Genomic DNA, 22,002 nt, shown 5'->3' with positions numbered 1-22,002 from the left:
TTTTTTGGCTCGCTGATGAACATTTTTGAAATCTTCTTGAATCTTCTTTCATTTTCCAGATGATTCACAGGTGAAACGTGACAATGACTGTAAGTTGCAGCCTCTGAATCACAAAACATCTTACGCTCAATAAGTAACCAATTAACTGGTGGATGACAACTGATAGATAATCCTACAGGTAGAATAAACGATTCGCCAGTCCACGTTTCCATCTCTACATAGTAGTTTTATTGATGGAAGTAAATTTGTGCTGTTTCTAGTTGGCACACACACTCAAAGTATTCCAGAATTGTACCCATAGTGAGACGGTTTGATAAATGTGTATGTTGAGGTAGAATACATCAGGTAAGTACCACGGGAACACTGTAGCTACGTCGCTGAAGAACACTGCTCACGTGCTGTGAACTACAGGCACTGCACGAGTGTTAAAGTAGCCACTAATAGCTGATAATCATAAAGAACAGATTCTTGGCAGCAGAAGAGAAGCCGAGGTGGAGAGAAGAGGATGACAGAGCAAGAGAGAGGGAGAGATGACACAGTAGCCGAGGGAGGAACACAGATAATGGGAGGAAAGAGGAGCGAGGATGTAGGGAGATAAAGAGAGGAAGGAGAGAGGACTGATGGAGATAAGGAGACAGAGGACGAGGTAGAGAAACAAACGAGTGTGTCAAAGATGGCTACCGAGATGAATAGTGACAAGAGGGTCTCCAAAGCTCCGCGTGTGTTATCAATGGCTGTGTGAATGACGGCGTAACCTTCTGTGTGTTTGTGTGTTTTAGCTGATTGAGAGCGACTTTGACAGAAGGGCACATTGACATTTCTCAGAGGACCCTGACAAGAACAAGGAAAGGAAGGAGGCACAAAACAAATGAAAGCTCACTCTCTCTCTTTCTCTCTCTCTCACACAGATGCACACACACACTTAGCGGTGTGTATTGGGCAGGTCTGGTTGGCTCTAACATGATTACAGAGGGATGATTCTCTTCAATAACTCTTAGCCCTGAGAGCTAAACCTGGATCAATCTAACCTTCTTCCTGTGTGTGTGTGTGTGTGTGTGTGTGTGTGTGTGTGTGTATTAGTTCTTTGGTGTGCATGTATCTGTGTGTATCTCGCTGCAGGCCAGCTGTAAGTCATGAAGAGTTCTGGAGGAAACAGCACTTTTGGAGACTTGACCATTGAACAAATGTAGAATACAAGAACAACTCAAACTTTTCAGCTCTCTCCACTAAACTTTCCTGTTTAGCACCAGCAGCATATTGATAAAATCACTCCACTTATAGACAATGAATTTCAAGCATGTTGAGTTATCGAGACCAGCAGAACCAGGGCGAACAACATTAATGATGATGAAGATCAATTATATTAAAAAAAGGATAATAATTTTTGTAGTCTAATCTCTATTTTTGTGTGTTGCAACTTCAGCTCTATATACATTTAGCTTCCTACTGCGGTGAAAGGATACACTGTAGTTCAGTGGTTCTCAACCTATTCATACAACAAAAACAACTGTCCATTTTCATATAGACAGACAACCATTCACACTCACAGCCACGCCTACGGTCAATTTAGAGTATCAATCAGCCTCGTCCCCATTTGCATGTCTGTGGGAGGAAGCTGGAGTACCGGAGAGAACCCACACAGGCACAGGGAGAACATGGAGACTCCACACAGAAAGATTCAGAGCCGGGGCTCGAACCCGAAACCTTCTTGCTGTGAGGTGACAGTACTGACCACTGCACCACCGTGCCGCTTGTAAGATAACATAAAAAAATTAAAAGATCCCAAATTATTTTGGCTAATCTATTCACATCTAATGATCAATTTAAAAAGTGTCAACGGGAAACAACATCATTTCCTATTGTACAGAAATGAGCCCTGGAATTACATAAATACAAATAAAACCCCAAAATAAAACACTGAGGTTCCTTAAAATTTGATGGATGTGCAACTTCTTCATTGTTTTCCATACATCAACCTAATAACAGCAGTAGCTTGCCAAAGTTTCAACATGGACACATTTAGCATTTGAATGCTCAGTCAATAAGCACTGAGATCAGCTTTTATAAAAAAGAATAAGTAGCCACCGTACTCGTACAAATGTACAGAGTGTGTGTTTGTGTGTGTATGAGAGAGAGAGATATATTCGCTGTAATACCTCTCTGGGATCAATAAGCTTTTCCTTTATCAATGTGGCGACGTCGCATATGGCTTTCAGGACAATTTGCCATGATAACAACAATCATTTATCACCCTGCCAAAGACTTCAGCACCCATAATTCTCTCTTGCTGCCCCGTCCAACACTTGAAGCTACAGTTTAGAGGACATTAGACTCACAAAAGCCTCCAGATAAATATCAGAGTTGCTCTCCAGTTGATTATAAACACAAACAAAGACATTCCACATCACAGCATCTGTTTCCACCCTGGGATTGACTTGATTATTTTCACAAATCTAAACAGAAACTGTTCAAAGATCATAAAAATAATACACAGCCTCTTTTTGTGCAGCAGAATATAAACACACACACACACACACACACACACACACACACACACACACACACCTGCGGATCAATACATGGCCTCCATGGATGCCTGGTGTAATATCAGCCCTTAACTGTCAGCTGTGTTATTGTGCTCTAACTCATCCTCCCTCCTCTTCTCTTTGCATTACGCTCGCTCTCTTCGTCTTACCCTCAGTGCTCTGAGCTTCAAGTTCTTAGTTAGTGGGTTTCTTTGTGTCTCTTTTTCCTTATATCCATCACTTCATTTACTCTAGTCCATCCCTGACTCTGTTGATGCAGCATGTAGAAACAACATTGGAAAGATGCAGGGTGAACACAGAGGACGTAGAGTGAAAGTAGGAAATGACTGAAGGGTGAAGGAGAAAGAGTGTGTGATGGAGATGGAGTGTGTTAAAGAGATAGAGATGGAAACTGAGGAGAGAAAGCTGAGAGGAAAACAAGGATAAGGGTTGAAAGCAGAAAGAGGGAGAGAGAGAAGGGGGAGGATGGGGGAGTCTGTAGTATGTCTCCTCTCTGTGTAATCGTGTTAACTGGCGGCTCCAAGCCTGGCCTCTTCAGCGGTCTCTCTCTCTCTCTCTCACACACACACACACACACACACACACACACACACACACACACACACACAGCACCTGTGTACATCTGACAGACAGCTCATTCATCACAATTAACCAATTACAGCCTCCGCCGGTCTGTCTGAGCCCGCCCACTGCTCGAGGAGAGCCAGGAACAGAGGAGGAGGAAGGATGGAATGAGAGACAGAAAACAAGCAGCACGGTTCATCACTACAGTAGCTGCATGTATAATTTTACATGTTAACAAAGATACGCATCCACCTGTTGTTCTGTTATGTGTGTTTTTTTTTTTACCTGAAGCCACAGTATTGATAGCCCCCTCCTGTCCAATGATGTATTCCTTCAGCCTCCGCTCCAGGGGGAACCTCCTCCTCTGCTCCGCCTCTCTTTTAGCCTGCGCCTCCTTGAACTGAATGGATGTAAAAAAAATAAATTAAAAAAAGACAACCCCCCCCCCCCCCGCAGAAAACAGATCAGACAGTTGATGAACCATATAGAGGATAAAGACAACTTAGAGGATTGAGAGGAGAGAAAATAAAACCTTTGAGATCAATGATCAATGATTCGGTCCACCAGCAAACTCTTCCCCTCATCTCTAATAAATCAATCTATTGTTTGGTTGGTTGATGATGCATTTCATTTTCAAAACTATGAACTTTAACTTTTAAATGCAAGATACCCTTCCACCCAACGTAAATCTCTGTAATCACTTGTATTTTGACTTCGTCTGCCATTTTAGGAGCAGCATCTATCTGCTTCCTGTCCTTTGTAACTGCCTCAGCTTCCACGTCTGCGACACATCCCATCTTCCTTCATTCCTGCATCCACACACCTCCAGCCCCCTCAACTTCAGTTGCTCTCCCTCTCTGTCCTGCAGCTCCATGACTCATTCATCCTCCTCTCTTTGTCTCTAGACTCCACGTTTTCACCCTGCCGGGGAGGTAGGCTGCTTATTCTCTCTTTCCATCTTGCTTAGCTCCAGCCAGCTGTCAAACTATGAAAACCTCAAGTTTTATTTAGGCAAACCACAGGCTTCAGCTGGTTTGAGACTTTTTCCATTAAAAATATCAGGATCATCAAATAAATTAAATCAGATGTCTGAGAACTGTCTTTTTATCAGCTTTGGTTTACTGATTGAGTTCTCTCAACATCACAAACAAGTGTTTGTGATAATATCATTACATGTGCTAAATCAAATGTGGTAAGTATTCTACGATGGGGCGTTCAACCAGTATTTTAAATTCAAATTTACAATAACAAAATCCACAACCACATGAGCAGCTCCACCACTGTAGACTCCGTGAGTTCACAATTACACTGGTTTGTCTTGAGAGTTCTAACCTGGGCCACATGTCCCTTACTAGTTTGATGACTGAATGTAGGTCAAGTGAGTTCACAACCAATGACACCAAATTTGTCTGCAGCAGAGAGAGATCGGCATCCTGACCCATCTGAAAAGCCCCGTTTGGAAATACTTTTGCGGGACAGACGACAGGAGGACCGCATCTGCAGCTCGAGGTATAGTTGTGCGTAAGCAATGTAAAGTTTAAAATTTCAATCACTGGTGAAAATAAGTCTTGTTTTTGCGTCATCCTTCTTACAAACTATGAGACAAGAGGATTTTGATGGTTACCTTCAGTGAAACATAATTTTGTGGAATATTGATTGATTTATTCCAGCTTTACTCTTCAGCAGGTTTTTAACCCCAGTTAACCTCGACCAGCTTTCACATCTCTAAAACTCAATAGCACCTGTCACTCAATCAACAGGCTGACACAGACCTCCTGAGGTGTGTGTGTGTGTGTGTGTGTGTGTGCATGACGTGAATGACACAGATGTGAGTGCTGACCCACAAGGACCAGACCACAGGAAACAACCAGCAACCATCTGTATGCGTGTGTTGTTTTAATCACCAGCACAGCAGCGTCACTGGAGGCATAACTAGATACTTGTGTGTGTATGAATGTGATGACTTGTCGTACCTTTCCCTCCCACTCCTGCAGCAGCGTGCCCACTTCTCCCTCCTTAGCATAGGCTCGTGGTGTGTGTCCCAAACCATTGGTCTGCAGGGGGTTGGCACCTGTATGCAAGTGTGCACACACAGACACACAAATACACGCTTCATTCATTGAAAAATATCCCACATTATAGTGACTCATGAATGAGTTACAGACTGAATGATGTTATAAATGTTTTGATGTACAATACTGAAAGAACATTCACCAACCACCTCAGCAGCAGGTTCAAAATGGCAATTAAAAGGTCAGGTTAGAGGTCAGATGGGGTCAAGGGTCACGGAGACGCACTGCAGTGACGCAGCAGGACCGTGCAATGACCCAGTGGGGGAGTTTCATATCTGCCACACGTGCCAATAACACACACTCTGACCCCGACACCCGGACACCAACTCCCTGCATTATTAACCAATCTATACACGCTGCAGGTTGTGGGCACTGACCCCCCCCCCCCCCCCCACACACACACACACTTCTACACAACAGGAGGGGTCAAACTGAGGAAGATTTATATCAGAAGTGTAAATGGGAGAGACAGAGAAAGACCCAGCGTGTGTGGGGTGTGCCAGAGCCAGACAGCATCAGTGAGGATGCTTAGCGGTGCCTTCTGCTCTGACCTGAGCAACTGCTGTTGACCTCAGAACACACGAGCCCATACAGCACGATGGAAATGTTCATCAGCTTTATTTGGGTAATGTCAACAAGAAAGCACTCATAGGGTGCATACTTCCAACCAAGAGGCAATGTGGAGACAGAATTTGATCATATTGTCATCAAAATCTAGATTCTCTTCCCACCTACAAACAATAGTTGTGCCACTAATAACTAGATCCCGCCAAGAGCTTTGAGCAGTCCTCAGGATCACAAATTGATTTTGTGAGTGACAGCCGTTGTGGAAAATTCACTTATAGTGGTCTTGATCCTTGACAACATCAGTTGCCCCCCCCCCCCCCCCCCGTTTAGAACTGAACCACAACACTTTTCTGTTGATAGCAAAAATGTGTCCACAGCACAGAGTTACAAATGTGAATAAAGAAAAAAACAGGTTCAGATTCATGTCATTCTTAATTACTCTGTTCATAAAGGTTCTGATTCACTCCTCTTATGTTTCCAATAAAGAGAGAAGTAAAAAGGGGTTAATTTTCTCACCTTAACAGCTGAAAGAGGAATCAATTTGTGTGTCATCACTCATGTTCAGGTATTACAAAGGCATAATTACAGCACATTCATAAAATACAGCCAGCACTACTCTCTAACATTATACAGAGCAAATAGCATCACGAGGATCAGAGAAGAAACCTTGGATGCCGAGAGCTCCTACTTGGGTATGCAAGAAATATTGTTATAAGGATACAAGTGACAATACTTGAAGGTGTATTAAGACTTTATTTATTGTACACACCGATGCTACCTCCAGAACCAAATTACATCTAAAGTTTTTTTCCAGGGGAGCAACACTCAGATAACTGCACCAATACGCAAGCCCGCTCTTCCTATTTCTCTGAGCACCGCCCGCTGAGACTAATAATCACTAAGGCGATTATCGATAAACACCTAAATTTTGTGACCTGCTCACAAGGCTATCGATCCCAACCACAATACACACATCTACCCCACCACCACCCATCAAAAAATGAGGGAGGAAAGCAATAAAGTACCCATACACTCCAAAACACACCAGACACACACACACACAGACACACACACACACACAGAGCCTGGACATAATAAATAGCATCATTTAAGGCTTTAATATCAAGCCAACCCTCTGGGCCATAGCACTTTATAACAGGATCAACACTAACGACACTCACACAACACACATCCTAGTTGATCATCCTCACACACACACACACACACACACACACACACACACACGCATACAGAGGATCCCTTTATTAGGAGTGCTTTAGTTATGCCTATTAGGAGTGCCCTCCCCTTTCCTATTTCCTCCTCCCGCTCTTTCACAGCAGCTGGTGGGAGAGAACCCCCGCTGCTCTTTGTGCGTGCGTGTGTCCTTGTATCTGTATTGTGTGCGTCTCTGAGCATGTGTCTCTCCTGGCCTCCTACCACCTACGGAGATGTCCATTACTGAGCGCCCCTGGCCACGGGGCAGATGTGGAGCCAGGGGAGAGGAGGTAGAGAGCCTCTGCAGGTAGAGTGAGGGACTGTAGTGCAAGGACAGGCCCGAGGGTGGGCCTGGAGACTGTGATGGATGGAGATGCGAGTCCAGGGCCGGCTAAGGCCAAAAGTGCAAACCCACGGCTACTAGGGTAACATGGACGCACACAAACACAGGGGAAATAACAAGAGATACACACAACTCCACACACACACACACACACACACACACACACACACACACACACACAATGTGCACATGTATGAAGGAAGATCACACACACATCCTGAAGCGGTGGCACTTTATACGATTTTTAAGGGAGGATGTGAACATAAGATGAAGAGGAAATTAATCTATGATGAAGTAAAGGAGGCACCAACACACACACACACACACACACACACACACACACACACACACACACACACACACACACACACAATTAGCATAAAAACTTCAATGACTTGAGCTCCGCGTCCTTCCAAACACATGCACATGATTGTTATTGGCCGGGATCGTGGCGCCAACCACACGATGCCCCAGTCGGGCAAACAACAGTACATCCAGTCTTTAATTTGATTGTCCTAAAACAAATGTCTCTGCTTTGTGAAATTTCGAACCTTTTTAATTCAAAAATGCCTCCGAAGAACATTTGATCGAGTTAGCTGAGGTGATTTGTTTAAGTGTGCTTACAAAGGCGGGGGGGTGTGATGGAACAGACGGGCAGACAGAGCTTTGGATGCATCATCCATCATAAACATAAACAAGACAATAATACTGGCTTGTGTGTGTAGTGATGGTGTATAATTTAAAGAAAAATATAAAAGGCAATGTCCTAAACTGCAAAAACTACAAATGCTCCACCATGATTCAAGAAGACATGTATAAACAGATCTGAGTCAAATGAATAAAAGTGTATCCCAGAAGATGAATAATTTCATCGTTTCAATGGAGGTTTGGATGCATAAAGACATGTAAGGTTCTACACACAGATACACACACACACACACACACACACTTCCTTCCTGTGACTGTGTTGTTACCCCAAGGGCATGTTCTGAGAGGAGGTCACAGTTCAACTAGGCCTGGCTTGTTTAAGAGCTGCTCGCCTGGAAACTGAGGGGGATATTTTGCCTCCAGGGTCTATGAGAGTGTGTGTGTGTGTGTGTGTGTGTGTGTGTGTGTGTGTGTGTGGTGGAGCTGAGTCAACGACAGGTGCTGTGGGGGTGTAGGGGCACAGGGTAGGAACAAGTGATCATTTTCAATGATGAGCTTTCTCATACTGTTTATATCGCTGAGGTGGTGATACTTGGGAGGAGATGATAGAATCTTGAGTTATGGGGTGTGACAAGATGTCATTATCTGTTTCTGGATAGCCAACCAGAAGTGGGCGAAGCCTAAACGGAAGGTTTTTTTTTTAATTATTATTTTCCCAAACAAACTTTTAATGATGTGTCTGGACTCCACCTCCACTTTAATTGTGAGACATTGAACTATCAGAGAGAATCTCTGCATTTCTCTTTTTCATGATTATTACTTAACACATTCAAGACAAAGTAGGTAGTTAATTTAAAATCTTAAACTAAATCAAAATCTAATCAAATATAGATGAATGGAAATAAAAGCTTTTACCAATAAAACATTGTACAGCAATATTTCAAATGAAAACCAGTTACAGTGGTAACATTTTATAATTTGTCTTTCAATTCCCCTTCATAATTACTCTAAGAACAAATTCCCTAAAACTAACATTTAAGAGATTTGTTTAGTAAAAAGATTGTCAGGGTTTAAAATAATAACAGCTTACAGAATGTCTTTTTATCTTCTGATGTCCTTAGTTGATCAGAGATCAGAGTGCAGTAGGTGGGGCCTAGGTTATTGTGACAGCGCAGAAATTCATGAGAATGTTAATATTGTTCAGTATTCTGCTGTTTCAGTGATTGTTCTGGTTATTTTTGTTTGTGGTTAAGAAATAGGAGATGACATACCAGCCTCCAGCAGCATACGGACAGTGAGCGGGTCATCAGCCAGTGTGGCGTAGTGAAGTGCCGAGCAGCCGCGGAAGCCGGCCCTGCTGCTGAGCCTGCTGCTGAACTCGTCCTCTCTGGACACCAGGACTGCAGGACAGGACACACAGAGAGACTTCTGAGCAAGAGAGAAAAAAAACTCCTGAATGTAAATGGACTTCAATACGGGCTGTTCTTTAAAACTGAGATGCATTTTTCCTGGGGCTGATGGGATACGATGATCCCGGCCAATGATGCGTCTCCAGAGCATGACGCTGACAGCACCACGGACTCCTAAACTGTCTTTCATGTTTCCAGCGTTAAACAAGTTGTTCATTTTCACAGATTTAGGCTCAACATCATGTGAAGTATATGAGTTGTGTTGCAGGGTCTTCATAGAGACTGTTATCATTATTTCCTTACTCATCTTTTCCATAAGAGCACCCATCTCATGCCATCCATTTTTATTTTCTCCACCTCTCCTCCTTGTTATCCATCACTTCCTTTCATCACTTGCATCCTCTTCCTCCCTCTATCCCAATAACTTTGTCTCATCTATTTTCTGGCTTCCTCTCCCTCATCATCCCACCCATTTTCATCAATCCCTCCCGCCCTCCACTCATGCATCTTCTTCCCTCTCCTCCATCTTTTACCTCACTCAATCCATTGCCGCTCCCTAACCAACTCCCCGTCCCCACCCTCTTTCCCTGCCACCCCCTTCCTTCGACTGTCCTTCATCAGTCTTCCTCTTCCTCTATCCGTCCCACTCTTTTTCTTCTCAACGACAGTTTCTCTCTGCAGTGTCTGTGTTTCAAAGAGAGGGAGAGAGCAAGTCCAAAAGAGAGAGAGAGAAGAGCGAGAGAGAGAGAGCGAGAGCGGGCGGGATAATCATAGCTAACCCAATAAAGCGTCACACAGGCCCCCCTAGCCCATCCATCAGTGTGCGTCTGGGAAACGCTTCCCCACGCTATGCTGGCCCCACGTGGACCCAAACCTGACAGCCATATAAATGTCTGCAATATACATATCCCATATAAATATGTCTGCAGAAACCCAACACAGGCGGAAGGGGGGGGGGGGGGGGTAAGAGTGTGTGTGTGTGTGTGTGTGTGTGTGTGTGTGTGGGTGTGCGTGCACGCGCCTGTGTGTTTGCATGTGTGAGTGTGCGCCATCCTGCCCGTGTGCTGCACAGCTCAAAAGAAAAACAAATAAAACATGCACTACTTGTCAGAGAACATATTATATGAATAACACACAAGATATGAATGTGTACATATATGCAAATCTTTATGCAAATTATTGCGTCTCATAATCTCAGATTCCACACTTAGATTCATATGCGTAATATAGCAATCGCTTGCACGATAGATGTGCTCAATTGCAAAGTGTTTTTTTTTGTTGTTGTTTTTTTACCTTCCAGTGAGTGGATGCCTTTCTCCCGCGAGGTTTCGTAGACATTGTTGAAGTGATCTCCAGTGTTTGGATCAGCACCAGCTTCCAGCAGAACCTTCACCACACTGGGAAACACCAAAAACAGATGAATACACACGCTTACATACAAGCAATAGTGCCACTTAGTGGTAAAAGTATTCACATTTGTACAACAAATTAATGCCATAAATGCTTCATTTTATGGCAATTACTTGTAGTTTTCATAATGCTATCAACCCCAAGAGATAGTGATAATTATCACTCAGACAGTCCAGAAATTTTAAATTGGTGCATTTTATTATTTCTTCAAACACATGCAATGGTTCACAGGGCTCATACACCCTGATATATTTCCATGTCTTTTCCAAATTTGGAACATTGGGAAAATCCAAGCGAACACTGACCTGTGAATAACTGACTAAAATAAATAAATAATTACAGTGACAAGCTACATGGGTTGATACAAGATAAACATGCAGCAAATCAATATGATTGAAAAGAGATTTTTAGGTATTTGAGAAGTAAATTTCCATGACTTTATAGAAAAGTTCTAGCTTTGTTCATGTTCCCCAGGGCTGGAAAAAAAACAACAGCTGTCCAACTGAAGGACTTTTTCTGGTTTTCATGACAGTATGACAAGAGAAACATTGTTGTGTTCTCATGTACGAGGAGAATAACGCTGTATGCTGCTCTTTTCGAGATGGTTTGGAACTGAGACGTTAAACTGAAGAGTCACTTCCTGTATCTGTGTCACATGGGTTCCACCACTGCCCCGCCCTAATAGATGACAAGCAGCAGTCAAGATGAGAAAAGTGATTTGAAGTAAAAATTAGGTCTCATTCCTGTGCTCCATAATCATCCCAGTCATACAACATTCTCTCACAAGCACCACTATACTTTGGAATATTCTGAAAATAATATTTTTTCAAGGCCCTGCTCTGCAACACATCGCTCTATCATGGTGCTGAACTCATTTCTGGGGAAACAGAATCTTAATTGATAGAATTATCAAATCATATCCTGAAAGTTAAAATTGAAGTACAATGTATGTCCATTCATTTAAATGACGGTCATAACACATCCAATCAAGGTGGAGGAATCGTTGCAAAAAGGTGACCACACCCATCTGAGAGATGTTATCCCACCATTGGGTGGATCGGAGGTTTGTAGTGCACGACCTCCTCTAACTTTGACAACAAACCACCAACTATCAAGACAATGATTTTAACACTGCTTTTCTGATTGTTGCATAGTGTGCAACATCACCTTTGTTTCACACCTATAAGAAAAACAATAATAAAACACAGAAATCTTTGACATTAGCAGAAAAGTTTATGTCAGATTTAATCTTAGAAGGAGTTTGACAGAAGTTTGAGCCTCCCAACTTCCATGCAGGGAGGACAAAAAAAGATGCTCACTTCCAACTCTTCACCTGATTCACTTCTATTGGACCCTTTATGGTGGATCCACTCCAATGACCACTTCCCTCCTTCACCACACACTTGTCTGCCTTGTAACATGTACATATGTGTACATTGCAGAGCCAGGGGTCAGGCCAGTTTCCGGCACTGTTGGGAGGGGTCTGTGTGTTGTGGGTGTTTGTGTATAGTCCTTCATTGGAGCGTACCGCCTTATAGAACAAATACACACTACCTCGGCAACACCACTCACTGTGACCCAACAGACATTCCAGGTACCGTCTCTCCGTCTACAGAGCACACGGGCCGACACACACACACTCTTTAAATTGACCATCATCAGCAATGGCTTTGACATTGAGACAGACATGCATGTGAACACACACAAACACACAAAAGACAGCCCGCCAGGCTGAGTGAGAACATTGACAAAACTGGGCAACAATTTGAGAAGAAAAATGTGTATTTCACAACAAATTGAAGCTTTAATAAATTTGAGACCTGCAACTACTGATTATTAAAATCACAGATTAACCTGCTGATGAGTAATTTATCTATTCCTCCATAAGAGCTCTGTCTAATATATATAGCTTTGGTTTAGGAAACCAATCCAATACATTCAAATGAGTTTCACCCACCAGATAGGGCTCAGATATTCATAACTATAACAACCAAAATATACACATGGGCCACCTCACCCGCCTAACGTCATTTAACAAAAATAGCAATGCATCATAAAGTTCCTGAGGTGTTTGTTAGAGCTGGTCAACCCACAATGAGTACATTGTGTAAAAAACAGAAAAGAAAAGGAGACTACTCTGTCCCCAAATTAAATGGGTCCTTCCTTGGCCCATTCTACACCACTGGTATCTTATCATCACACCACTTGTCAGCCAAGTTTAGTTAAGATCAGCCTCAGTTTTTGTGAAACCCTGCTGAAAATCAGACCTCTGAAAAACATGACCTCTGACGTAATGAAGAAATAGCTGTTGATTCAACAATCACCTGACCGTTGCCGCTCTAAATGAATGAATAATTATGGTGCCACACGTTCCCTGGTACATCACTGAAACTAAACTTCCTCTCTGTGTTTCATACGAGGACAGACCACCTCTCTGGTTCCTGTGGGATCGCGAGGCTGAGAACAAGCTGGCCAGGTCTTTGTGTCTGACCTTGCTGAGATGGTATAAAGGACTATCGGGGGGTCCCCTTTTGTTACTGTATCACTGTGGCTGGGGGGCAGCAGGGGGGCCGTGACCCAAAGAGGGCTCTCCTCTCACCCTTGCAAGCACTTCTACAAACACATGGATGCATCCTCCGAAACACATACAGGCGCACACAAACTGACTATGGCTGGTCACAGGACGCTGGGCAGGACTGTGTGAAGAAACAAGACGGTGTGAAAAGGGTTAATGGCATCAGAAAGGTAAACATGCAAGGATAAAGAGAGTAAAATTGCAGAGAGGAGGAGGAGTGGATGAAAGGAGGGAAGAGAAGCTACCAAGATGAAAGAGAGGGAGATTTAATTATAAAGGATGGTGCTGAACCTAATGAGCTTTGCAAAACAGTTTATAGTTTTACTAATCAACTGATGATCAAGTGGCTAACTTTATTTGGGACATTTAGGAGGAGAGTTGCAGCACTAATTTAGTTGGCCCAACCAAAGGCATGCAGAGGTTAATTGGGTTAAACTCCAATTTTAAAAGGACTGGGACAAGTTAATATCACAGACTCCCAATTGCAACATCATCTGTAAATTGCAAGATTATATTACGTTCACAGCTAACCTAAAGACAAAGTATGTGACAAATGTTAGCTAGATAAAGAGGGAGATGTGTCTGCAGTTGCACATCACATAACAACATAAATAGTGCAGTTTACTCAATGAGAAGACTTTAATAAATCCAACAGAGTGCTGAGGCCTTCCTGTTTTTGTTAATAATTTTGGCTTTAGGGCTTTTGTGCTCTGCTCACGACATCCACATCATTACTCCAACAGGTAATGAACAGCTTTTTTGTCATTCGAGTCTCATACTTTGTCTCAACTGTGTGATATCACCTCTGGAGATGAGAGTCATTAACATCTCACTCCAGGCTACATCATCAGAAGTGATGCTTGAAATCAGACCTCCAGGCTCAGTTTCATACCCTATGCTTGTCCAAAAGGCTGGACCACTGATGTTCATGTAACAAGCTGGCGCTGAGGTTGGCAGATTTGAGTTGCCTGCCAGCAGGTGACTGGTGTTACTGGTGTTTGTTTCCCATCCTGCCCTGGAGCGAAGACAGGAAGCAGACACTTCCGTCTGCCTCGCATCATAATAGACACCCGAGGCGAACTGACCATCCATGTCTCTGACCACCTGGCCCAGACGCTGGACCTCACTTTACCCCACCTCCCCTGCTGAACACCTGAGGTCAACTGGGTGCCAGAAAGAGGTCTTGACTGCACTTACTTGGCTTCTGTATTCACATTTTTGCTTAAAGGCAACAGGCCTTACAGTTGAAGTAAAATTCTGTCTTAAATCACTCCGCATTCTGCAAACTGAGCTCTCTCAGGGTTGATCTCACAAGTTCACTTGAGTTTCCAGGTAACTGACACAACACGACATCCCCCGAGGGCAAGTGACCATGGGCAAGGACAAACAAATGACATGGAACTTGCACGTCAACTTGCTTGGGTACGACAACCCCCAAGAAGTTGTTTGCGACAGAAACCATGATCTTTCCCTAAACCTAGAATCAAAACAAGGACACCTTCATCCCATAATGAACAAGTAAAGAAAAACATCCAGTTTGCACACCAGGAAGCTCCCATGTGAGGATTTATCTAGTAAAGGGGGATTTAAGGCCAACAGACTTGTAAATGAAGAGCTTGATGGCATCACTTTTCTTCAACATCAATTTCGGTTAATAAATCCTTACATGGGAGCTTGCAAAACGTATGTTTTGTCTTTACTATCCTTAACCCTAACCAACAGCTTTTGTTCCTTGGACAGTGCTGTAACAACACAGGCAGGTATTAAAATTTCAAGTACAAAAGGTGATGTAACTCCCGAATCTTTGTGGCATCTTCAAGCCATGCTGAAGCCTGCTCCAAGTGAAGCTTTAGCAAAATTGTTAGGACCACAGGTGACTGGGAAGAGTATATTACAAAAACAGAGATATCCCAGAAATGTAAATAGATTCTGTCACTCTTTACCATCATAACTGTATTGTATTATGACCACAATACTTTGATATTGCTCTGGGATCTCCTCGGTGATTTTTTCCCCTCCGTACACCAGCTAATCCCAGTCCCAAACCCATAATCCCACTCAACATCACTCTCTCCACAGTTGAACCATCTTCTCTCGGTCTCTCTCTCTGTGTCCCTCTCTCTCACCTATGAGCCACTCATCCTCTCATTCCATCATCCCTCTCCTCTCCATCGTTTCTGTCCTCCCTCCCAATGAGTCGCTCGGCAGACCGGTTGGAACGATCAACAGGCGTTACACTCGGCTAGGCGCTCATTGTGCACGTGAATGTGGCGAGGGAGGGATGGAGGGAGAGAAAAAGAGATGGAGATGGGTATTGTGAGTTAAAGAGTGCAAACAGTGGTCCAGGTCCTGTGCCTCCCTGATTTAGCCTCACATCAAAGCTAAGCAAACACACGCCCAAACCCCCCAATGTCTAACCCTTAATTCCTACAAACACACACACACACACACACACACACACACACACACACACCCCCCTTTGCTCAACCTCTACACAGTCCCTCGGGTAGACGATGCACCTCTGAACAGCCAGAGAACACACACTGTTCTCACAAAAGCAATGATGCTGTATGTATAATCCTCACACTTATCACTTCTGGTCCTGGAAAATGTAAATACAGTGCGGAGGGGTGTGTGTGATAATTTAACAGTGGCATCCATGTTGATGTTGTGGCTACAGGCTAGCCTTGTTCATGACTAATCTACCCTCTGTTTTCACTTAACGGCTGTAAATAAAGTTGGTGTACGACTGAGTAATAGACAGTTGGCTTGTAAGATATTTGGTAAAAGCTCTCCTTGTCGGTCTATGCATCAACGCATCCTGACTGTGTGTGTGTGTGTGTGTGTGTGTGTAGATGTGTTGTGATATGAGCATAAGTGTGTGAGAGATGTGTGAGAGATGTGTGAATGATGTGTGTGAACTGATGTTCCGTCTTCCCTGCAGCAGTGACGGCTCACTGGGGGGTTGGAGGATGGGATTAAAAACAGAGGAGTGTCACCTCCTCGCTGAGTTATAGCACTCATAATACACACACACACACACACACACACACACACACACACACACACACACACAGGACGCAGCAGAGACACACACATACACACAGACACTGTGCGTGAAGACAAAAACATTGTAACAAAACACTCAGAGAGAAACACATCACCTCATTAAACAAGACATACATACGTCACACACCCAAAATCATTCAGCATTAGAGTGTATTTATCTCTGAGTTACAGACGGATAACTTTAAATGTGTATGTGGGTATAACACTAGATTAATATTCCAAATTGTCCCAAATATATAAACTAGCTAAATGTGACAACAGAATTTTGTGTATGTTTTGTGCATTTTAACAATAGGTATTTTTAAAACACATCATTGAAAATGTTAAAAAAAAAACAACGAATGCGAAGAATGTTATATTAAGTTTATGATAAAAGCCTAACATCACAACAGCATTTGTTACCCCGAGATGAACGATAAGCTCATTTTGCCTTATTCTCACGTTTAAATTACACATTAGGCAAGTGGGGCCCTTGGACAAAAAAAGTGACCACAGATTCCTGATGGAGAAGAAAAAAATCTGTTGAAATTGGATTTGGCCTGGTCTTAACCTCAGCCCCTCTCTGTGCTGTGTGTGTTCTGGGGGCCAGGAGGCTAATTGAATTTGTTGGACAGAGAGATGGGGGAGCGCGTAAAGACCGTCTGTCACTCGGAAAGTTGCAGACCTACTGTAACAACTCAGGCAGAGACGAGACACACAAGAAGGCTTGCAGACAGCTGCCTAATGCCTAGATAGACCATGACCAGGGAACACTGCAGATTGCAGTGACACATTATACTGCCTGATACTAGGGGTGTACTGTAAACTCCATGTTTCCTTACTATATAGCGCACTGATTTCTGAACGATGCAATCTTTGCAGATTTGACAAAGTCTGCTCGGGATCTGAAATCAATATGAAATCACTTCAACAACCATCAGAACAATCATGCACATTTACACAATCATTTGCACAATCAACTCAGTAATTATGTCTAGAATTTTGTTGTACAATTTCTTTCCTGAGCTTTTAAAAACATAAAACAATAATGAACATCGAGTAAAAACACATACATTCTTTTTAAAAGAGATGGTGGATCTCGATATCGCTCGCTATTTAAATTTTACATCAATCATCTAACATTGTTAGTAACTGAATTGCTATATCCATACAAATTTCTGCATGGTTACGCCTCTGTTCAATCCTACTGTTGTTGCTTCATTTGTCTGACAAGTTTCATTAAGAGAGGATATTTGATAAAGATCCAGATTCTGAGGCTACAAATTCTTAAAAGTGAGTTAAAACAATAAAACAAACATGCACGCACACATGCACGCGTGCACACCCACCTGTGCTGTCGGTTCATGGCTGCCACCATGAGAGCGGTCCATCCCAGACGGTGCCGGTGATTTGGGTCCACCCCATCCTTTAACAACCTGGAAAGAGAAAGAATCAACTTAAATTACAAGTATAAGAACAAAATGTAAAAATCATCTTTAACATCACCCAACTACCAGTGATACAGAACTAATAAGATTTACTGGTTCATTTGTTTAAAGGGATAGAAGAGACACGATGATGCAAATCAGTTAAAGTGTTTCAGGGATCTGCTGCACACACACCAGCCCCTTGACCAGTCAGGACGTATATCAGCCAGGTGTGTGTTAAGTTCAATGCCCGAGGGTATGACATTAGGTAGCACACAGTGCTAACAAGTGTGTGTGTGTGTGTGTGTGTGTGTAAGTGATCCTTCTGTCATAGTGCTGAGCAGACAGTCAGAGTGTATGTTTACAGTAAACACGGTGGCCTCTGTCTGGTCGTCATGCTGCTCCGCTGCTCTCTGAGTCTAGTGTCATTACTGGATCTATCAGCCTTAGAACCCAGACGAGAGGAACTCTACTCCGGCTGTTGAGAAGCTTTTACTACCTTTATTTTACCTCAAGATAAATTTTAACCAAAACACAGCAGAGTTAAATTGAAAATGCATCGTAGATGCTTTCAGAGAGAATTTTCTAGAAAGACATCACATGGCAATTCATCACTGTCGTAAATGTATATTTAAAAAAGTATTGAGTATAAATCTGGAGCTTTTGACCGTCAGATTTGTATGATGTCGTACAACAGGTTGTATAAACCCTGTGAAAACATTAGACCCCCAACCCTCCCCGACACTCAACCACTTCTGGAAACTCAACCAAAGCACTTAACACATCTGTGACCTGCACTCTCACCTGAACCATCTGTCACATGCGCACAGGTAACCTAAGCTTACAAATGGACACACACACACACACACACACGGACAAACACGCACAGTTACTGTACGATTCTACATGTTCTTTAAAAAAATGTGTGTGGACTGTTCAAGATTTTTCTTCCACACTACCCAAGTTCAGATGTATGACTCTGCAGTATAGTGTGCAGAATCCATGTTCTGTTCTCACAGTTATTCAGGAACTGTAATGCAATATTATCAGCAAGACAGATGGGTCCAAGAAAGACTTAGGGTAAAGCATGCGTGCATGCACATGCACGCGCACACACACACACACACACACAACCACCCTGCTGCTGTACCTTCGTAACAGACCCAAGAGTGCATGGAAGAATATGCCTGAGTTTGAACTGAAGAGCCTGTGTGTAGTTTAATTTGTGGATTGAGAGAGATAAAGGGCTAGGATTAAATAGAATAACAGTAATTTAACTTCATTATGACATCACTGGCATGCTTGACATGGGTTGATTATGCGCCCACATTTGGCCTCACGCAGCTATATAATTTTTCTTGTTCTGCCAACACCAGAGTTTAAGAGACGGAGATGTGAGCTGATTTGTGACATCACAAGTATTTTGGAAGCTGATCTAGTCCAAAAAAACAACATGTGGAAACTTCAAGCCTTCAGGTCATAAACAGTCAGAACTGATTTTATAGATGATGATATATTCTGAAATTTGTAGGTTGTGGTAATTGCATGCACACACACATATTTTTTTCTTCCTATAACAAAAAACATGTCAGGAGCACACTGCAAAACAGAGTATTCTTGTTTGTCTTAATTCATTCATTGAGCTGATCTTCATATAAAGACACATTTTTCTTCTCTTTTTTAGAGCAAATTACTCCAACATATAATAACAACAGAAAAAAACTCCTTTAGCCCAAAGTCTGTTTTAAGAATGAACAAGAGCTACAACTTAGTCCTGTTAGCCTCTACTTGTAAGACACATGCAGTCCTCTTACTCCATATGCTGGTCATAGTTGGAACTACAGCTGTTACAATGCAACCCGCCTTAGTTTCTTTATTTTTAAAGAACAAAAAGTTGGGTGTTAAAAAGTAGTATTGGAAAATACCTAATATAATCTAAATACCTAAATATAACGTTAGACAGTATACTGTCTGACAAAAACTGATAATGGCAAAATCAGCCACAGAAAATGTTCATAAATAGCATCAAGGAAATCAAAATGACATCCTTTGCTGTTAACAGTCCCGCAATCCCGGATGGTCCTCTGAGGTTCACTGGAACATGAGTTTGTTTATGTGTGTGTGTGTGTGTGTGTGTGTGTGTGTGTGTGTGTGTGTGTGTGTGTGACTGAGTGTAGCGCCAATAGTACCTGGCCACATCTTCACGGTTATTGGTCCTCGCTGCCTCCAAGAGAGCATCACCTTGTTGTTGTCAAACAGAAAACGAGAGGAGTCAGACCCACAGAAAATGTCATTTTTTTCTCCAGTGTTCTTCCATGACCAGGTACTCACTTACAAAATGAGTGGTTACACCTGGATGATGCTAACATGCAACAGCCCTGACATACTGTTAAATCCTCATTTTGTGGGGAATATAATGTTCAGTTTTACTCAATCTGTGTAAATTTAATGAGGAATTAATAAGTGAGGTGCCATTGAAATGTATCAGGTTATTCCTATGGGCTAGACAAAATAAAAGGAACACCTGATTGTTATAAACTTGTTCCAGCTGCTGAGGAACATCTCAGTACCAGCTATCTAATAAACTGACGTATGTGTGTGTGTGTGTGCGAGTGTGTGTGTGTGTGTGTGTGTATGTATTCAGTATTTTTTCAAACCAATAACAGGTGATTGAGCTCATAGTACCTTTGTTATCAGAGTCTTTCTTCAGGCAGAAAGCCACTGCTGCAGCAGACAGCACGCCGGCAGAGGCCAGTCCTGCTCGCCTGGCTCCACCACCTGTGTCCCGGCCCTCACCCCCACCACTCGGGCCAGTCTCCTCATAGAACAGATTGTTATTGCGCCCTCTATTGGCCAAAGCAGCCCAGGAGCTACGGCGGTTCTCCAGGTTTGAAAGCCATCTAGGGGCGAGGTGATGGAACTGCACCGATGGGGTCACACTGGTACAAGCCGTCTCCTCAGCTAAAATCCCCCTTCTGGAGACCCGGGAGGTGGAGACGATGGGGTTGCGGTTGGTATCAGCAGGTGTGTCGCGGATGCTCTGGCATGAGGCTCCGCCTGAGCTGGTCTGGAGGACGCGGCTACACGGTGACAGGCTGCGCGACCTTCGGGCGAATAGCCTGGTAGGAACAGATGTTAGCATGGCGGAAAAACTCACCGAAAACGAAGAGGTGGTTAAAAGCCTCAGTCTGCCAATAATCCCGGGGGTTAGAGGGTAGCTCACGGACTAGATACACCGTCTTAATCTGGATGTAGGAGCCGCTCTACCTCAAATTACTGGCTGTAAACACTACCAGCGACAGACGAGCACGAGAGATGGAGAAGCTGCAGGCCGGAGGAACAACAGCAGATATATAACCCACATATATACGACCCCGCAGCAGATCTAGGACCCAGCCATACTGAAGTTTTTCGATAGGTGGCGGTAACGTTTGGTTTGGCTTTTATCCGGCATCAACAGAAGAAGAACAAGAAGTCTTTTTCTTTTATATTGAAAAGTATCCACAAAGATTATGTTATATTTCACGATATATTTCATAATAACATTTTATGAAATAAATGTAATTGTGTCAAACAGTGATACAATAGTATTAAATTAAAATAATGACTGCTTCAGCCGAGTTTTCGCCTCATGCTAACTAACTGAAATTAATCCATCATTAACTTGCTTAATGATAGCATGGGCAACCATAATGGATTTTATCCACATACTTTCCTGAATTAATTGATGTCAGAATGAGTAATATGTTATCTGGAACCATTGTTTCACATCAGTGTTTACTGAAATTATCACCCTCCAATATCTGCCTCACCCAAAAAAACTAAGAATGGATAAATGTCCTCTCAAGCTGATTGAGAACTTTTGATTTCTCAAAACTGAACATGCAAAAAAGAAACACGGCTTATCTGGGGTGTGTGATCCATTTTGATTCTTTTTCTCAGGATCAAGTGTTTGGAAAGTCTGTCAGTCATAGAAGATGAGGAGATTTTACTGCAAGCGCCCATCATTGACATTCGCAGGATCCTCTAGAGGAAAAATAATAAACCATTGATGTCCAACCATTATGTTGGAATGTCCAGTTTCTCTCCAACTACTTCATGTCCCTCTTTCTCTATTTCATGAGTGAGCAGGAGGAGTTTGAAAGGAATATTAGAGGCACTGGAAGAAGAGTGGCAGG

The 22,002-nt window shown here is 42.9% G+C and overlaps 1 protein-coding gene across 1 annotated transcript in view; it reads right to left on the bottom strand.

Moving 5' to 3' along the window:
* Positions 1-21,174, bottom strand: part of clpb (ClpB family mitochondrial disaggregase) — a 28,508-nt gene extending 7,334 nt beyond the window's left edge. The window contains exons 1-7 of the mRNA XM_086215699.1: positions 20,510-21,174; positions 20,014-20,065; positions 17,747-17,833; positions 10,658-10,761; positions 9,227-9,355; positions 5,084-5,181; positions 3,396-3,510 (exon numbers count right to left, since the gene is read on the bottom strand). Of these exons, the coding sequence (XP_086071825.1) occupies positions 3,396-3,510; positions 5,084-5,181; positions 9,227-9,355; positions 10,658-10,761; positions 17,747-17,833; positions 20,014-20,065; positions 20,510-20,966 (1,042 nt within the window). The 5' untranslated portion in view covers positions 20,967-21,174. The remainder of the gene's footprint in view (positions 1-3,395; positions 3,511-5,083; positions 5,182-9,226; positions 9,356-10,657; positions 10,762-17,746; positions 17,834-20,013; positions 20,066-20,509) is intronic.
* Positions 21,175-22,002: the final 828 nt, after the last annotated feature.

The sequence above is a fragment of the Aulostomus chinensis genome, chromosome 10, assembly GCF_037954235.1.
Source record: "Aulostomus chinensis isolate RoL2024-O1b breed Wild chromosome 10, RoL_Achi_v1.0, whole genome shotgun sequence".
NCBI lineage: Eukaryota > Metazoa > Chordata > Actinopteri > Syngnathiformes > Aulostomidae > Aulostomus > Aulostomus chinensis.
Note: the sequence above shows the minus strand (reverse complement) of the source record. Positions and strands in the feature narration are given on the sequence as shown.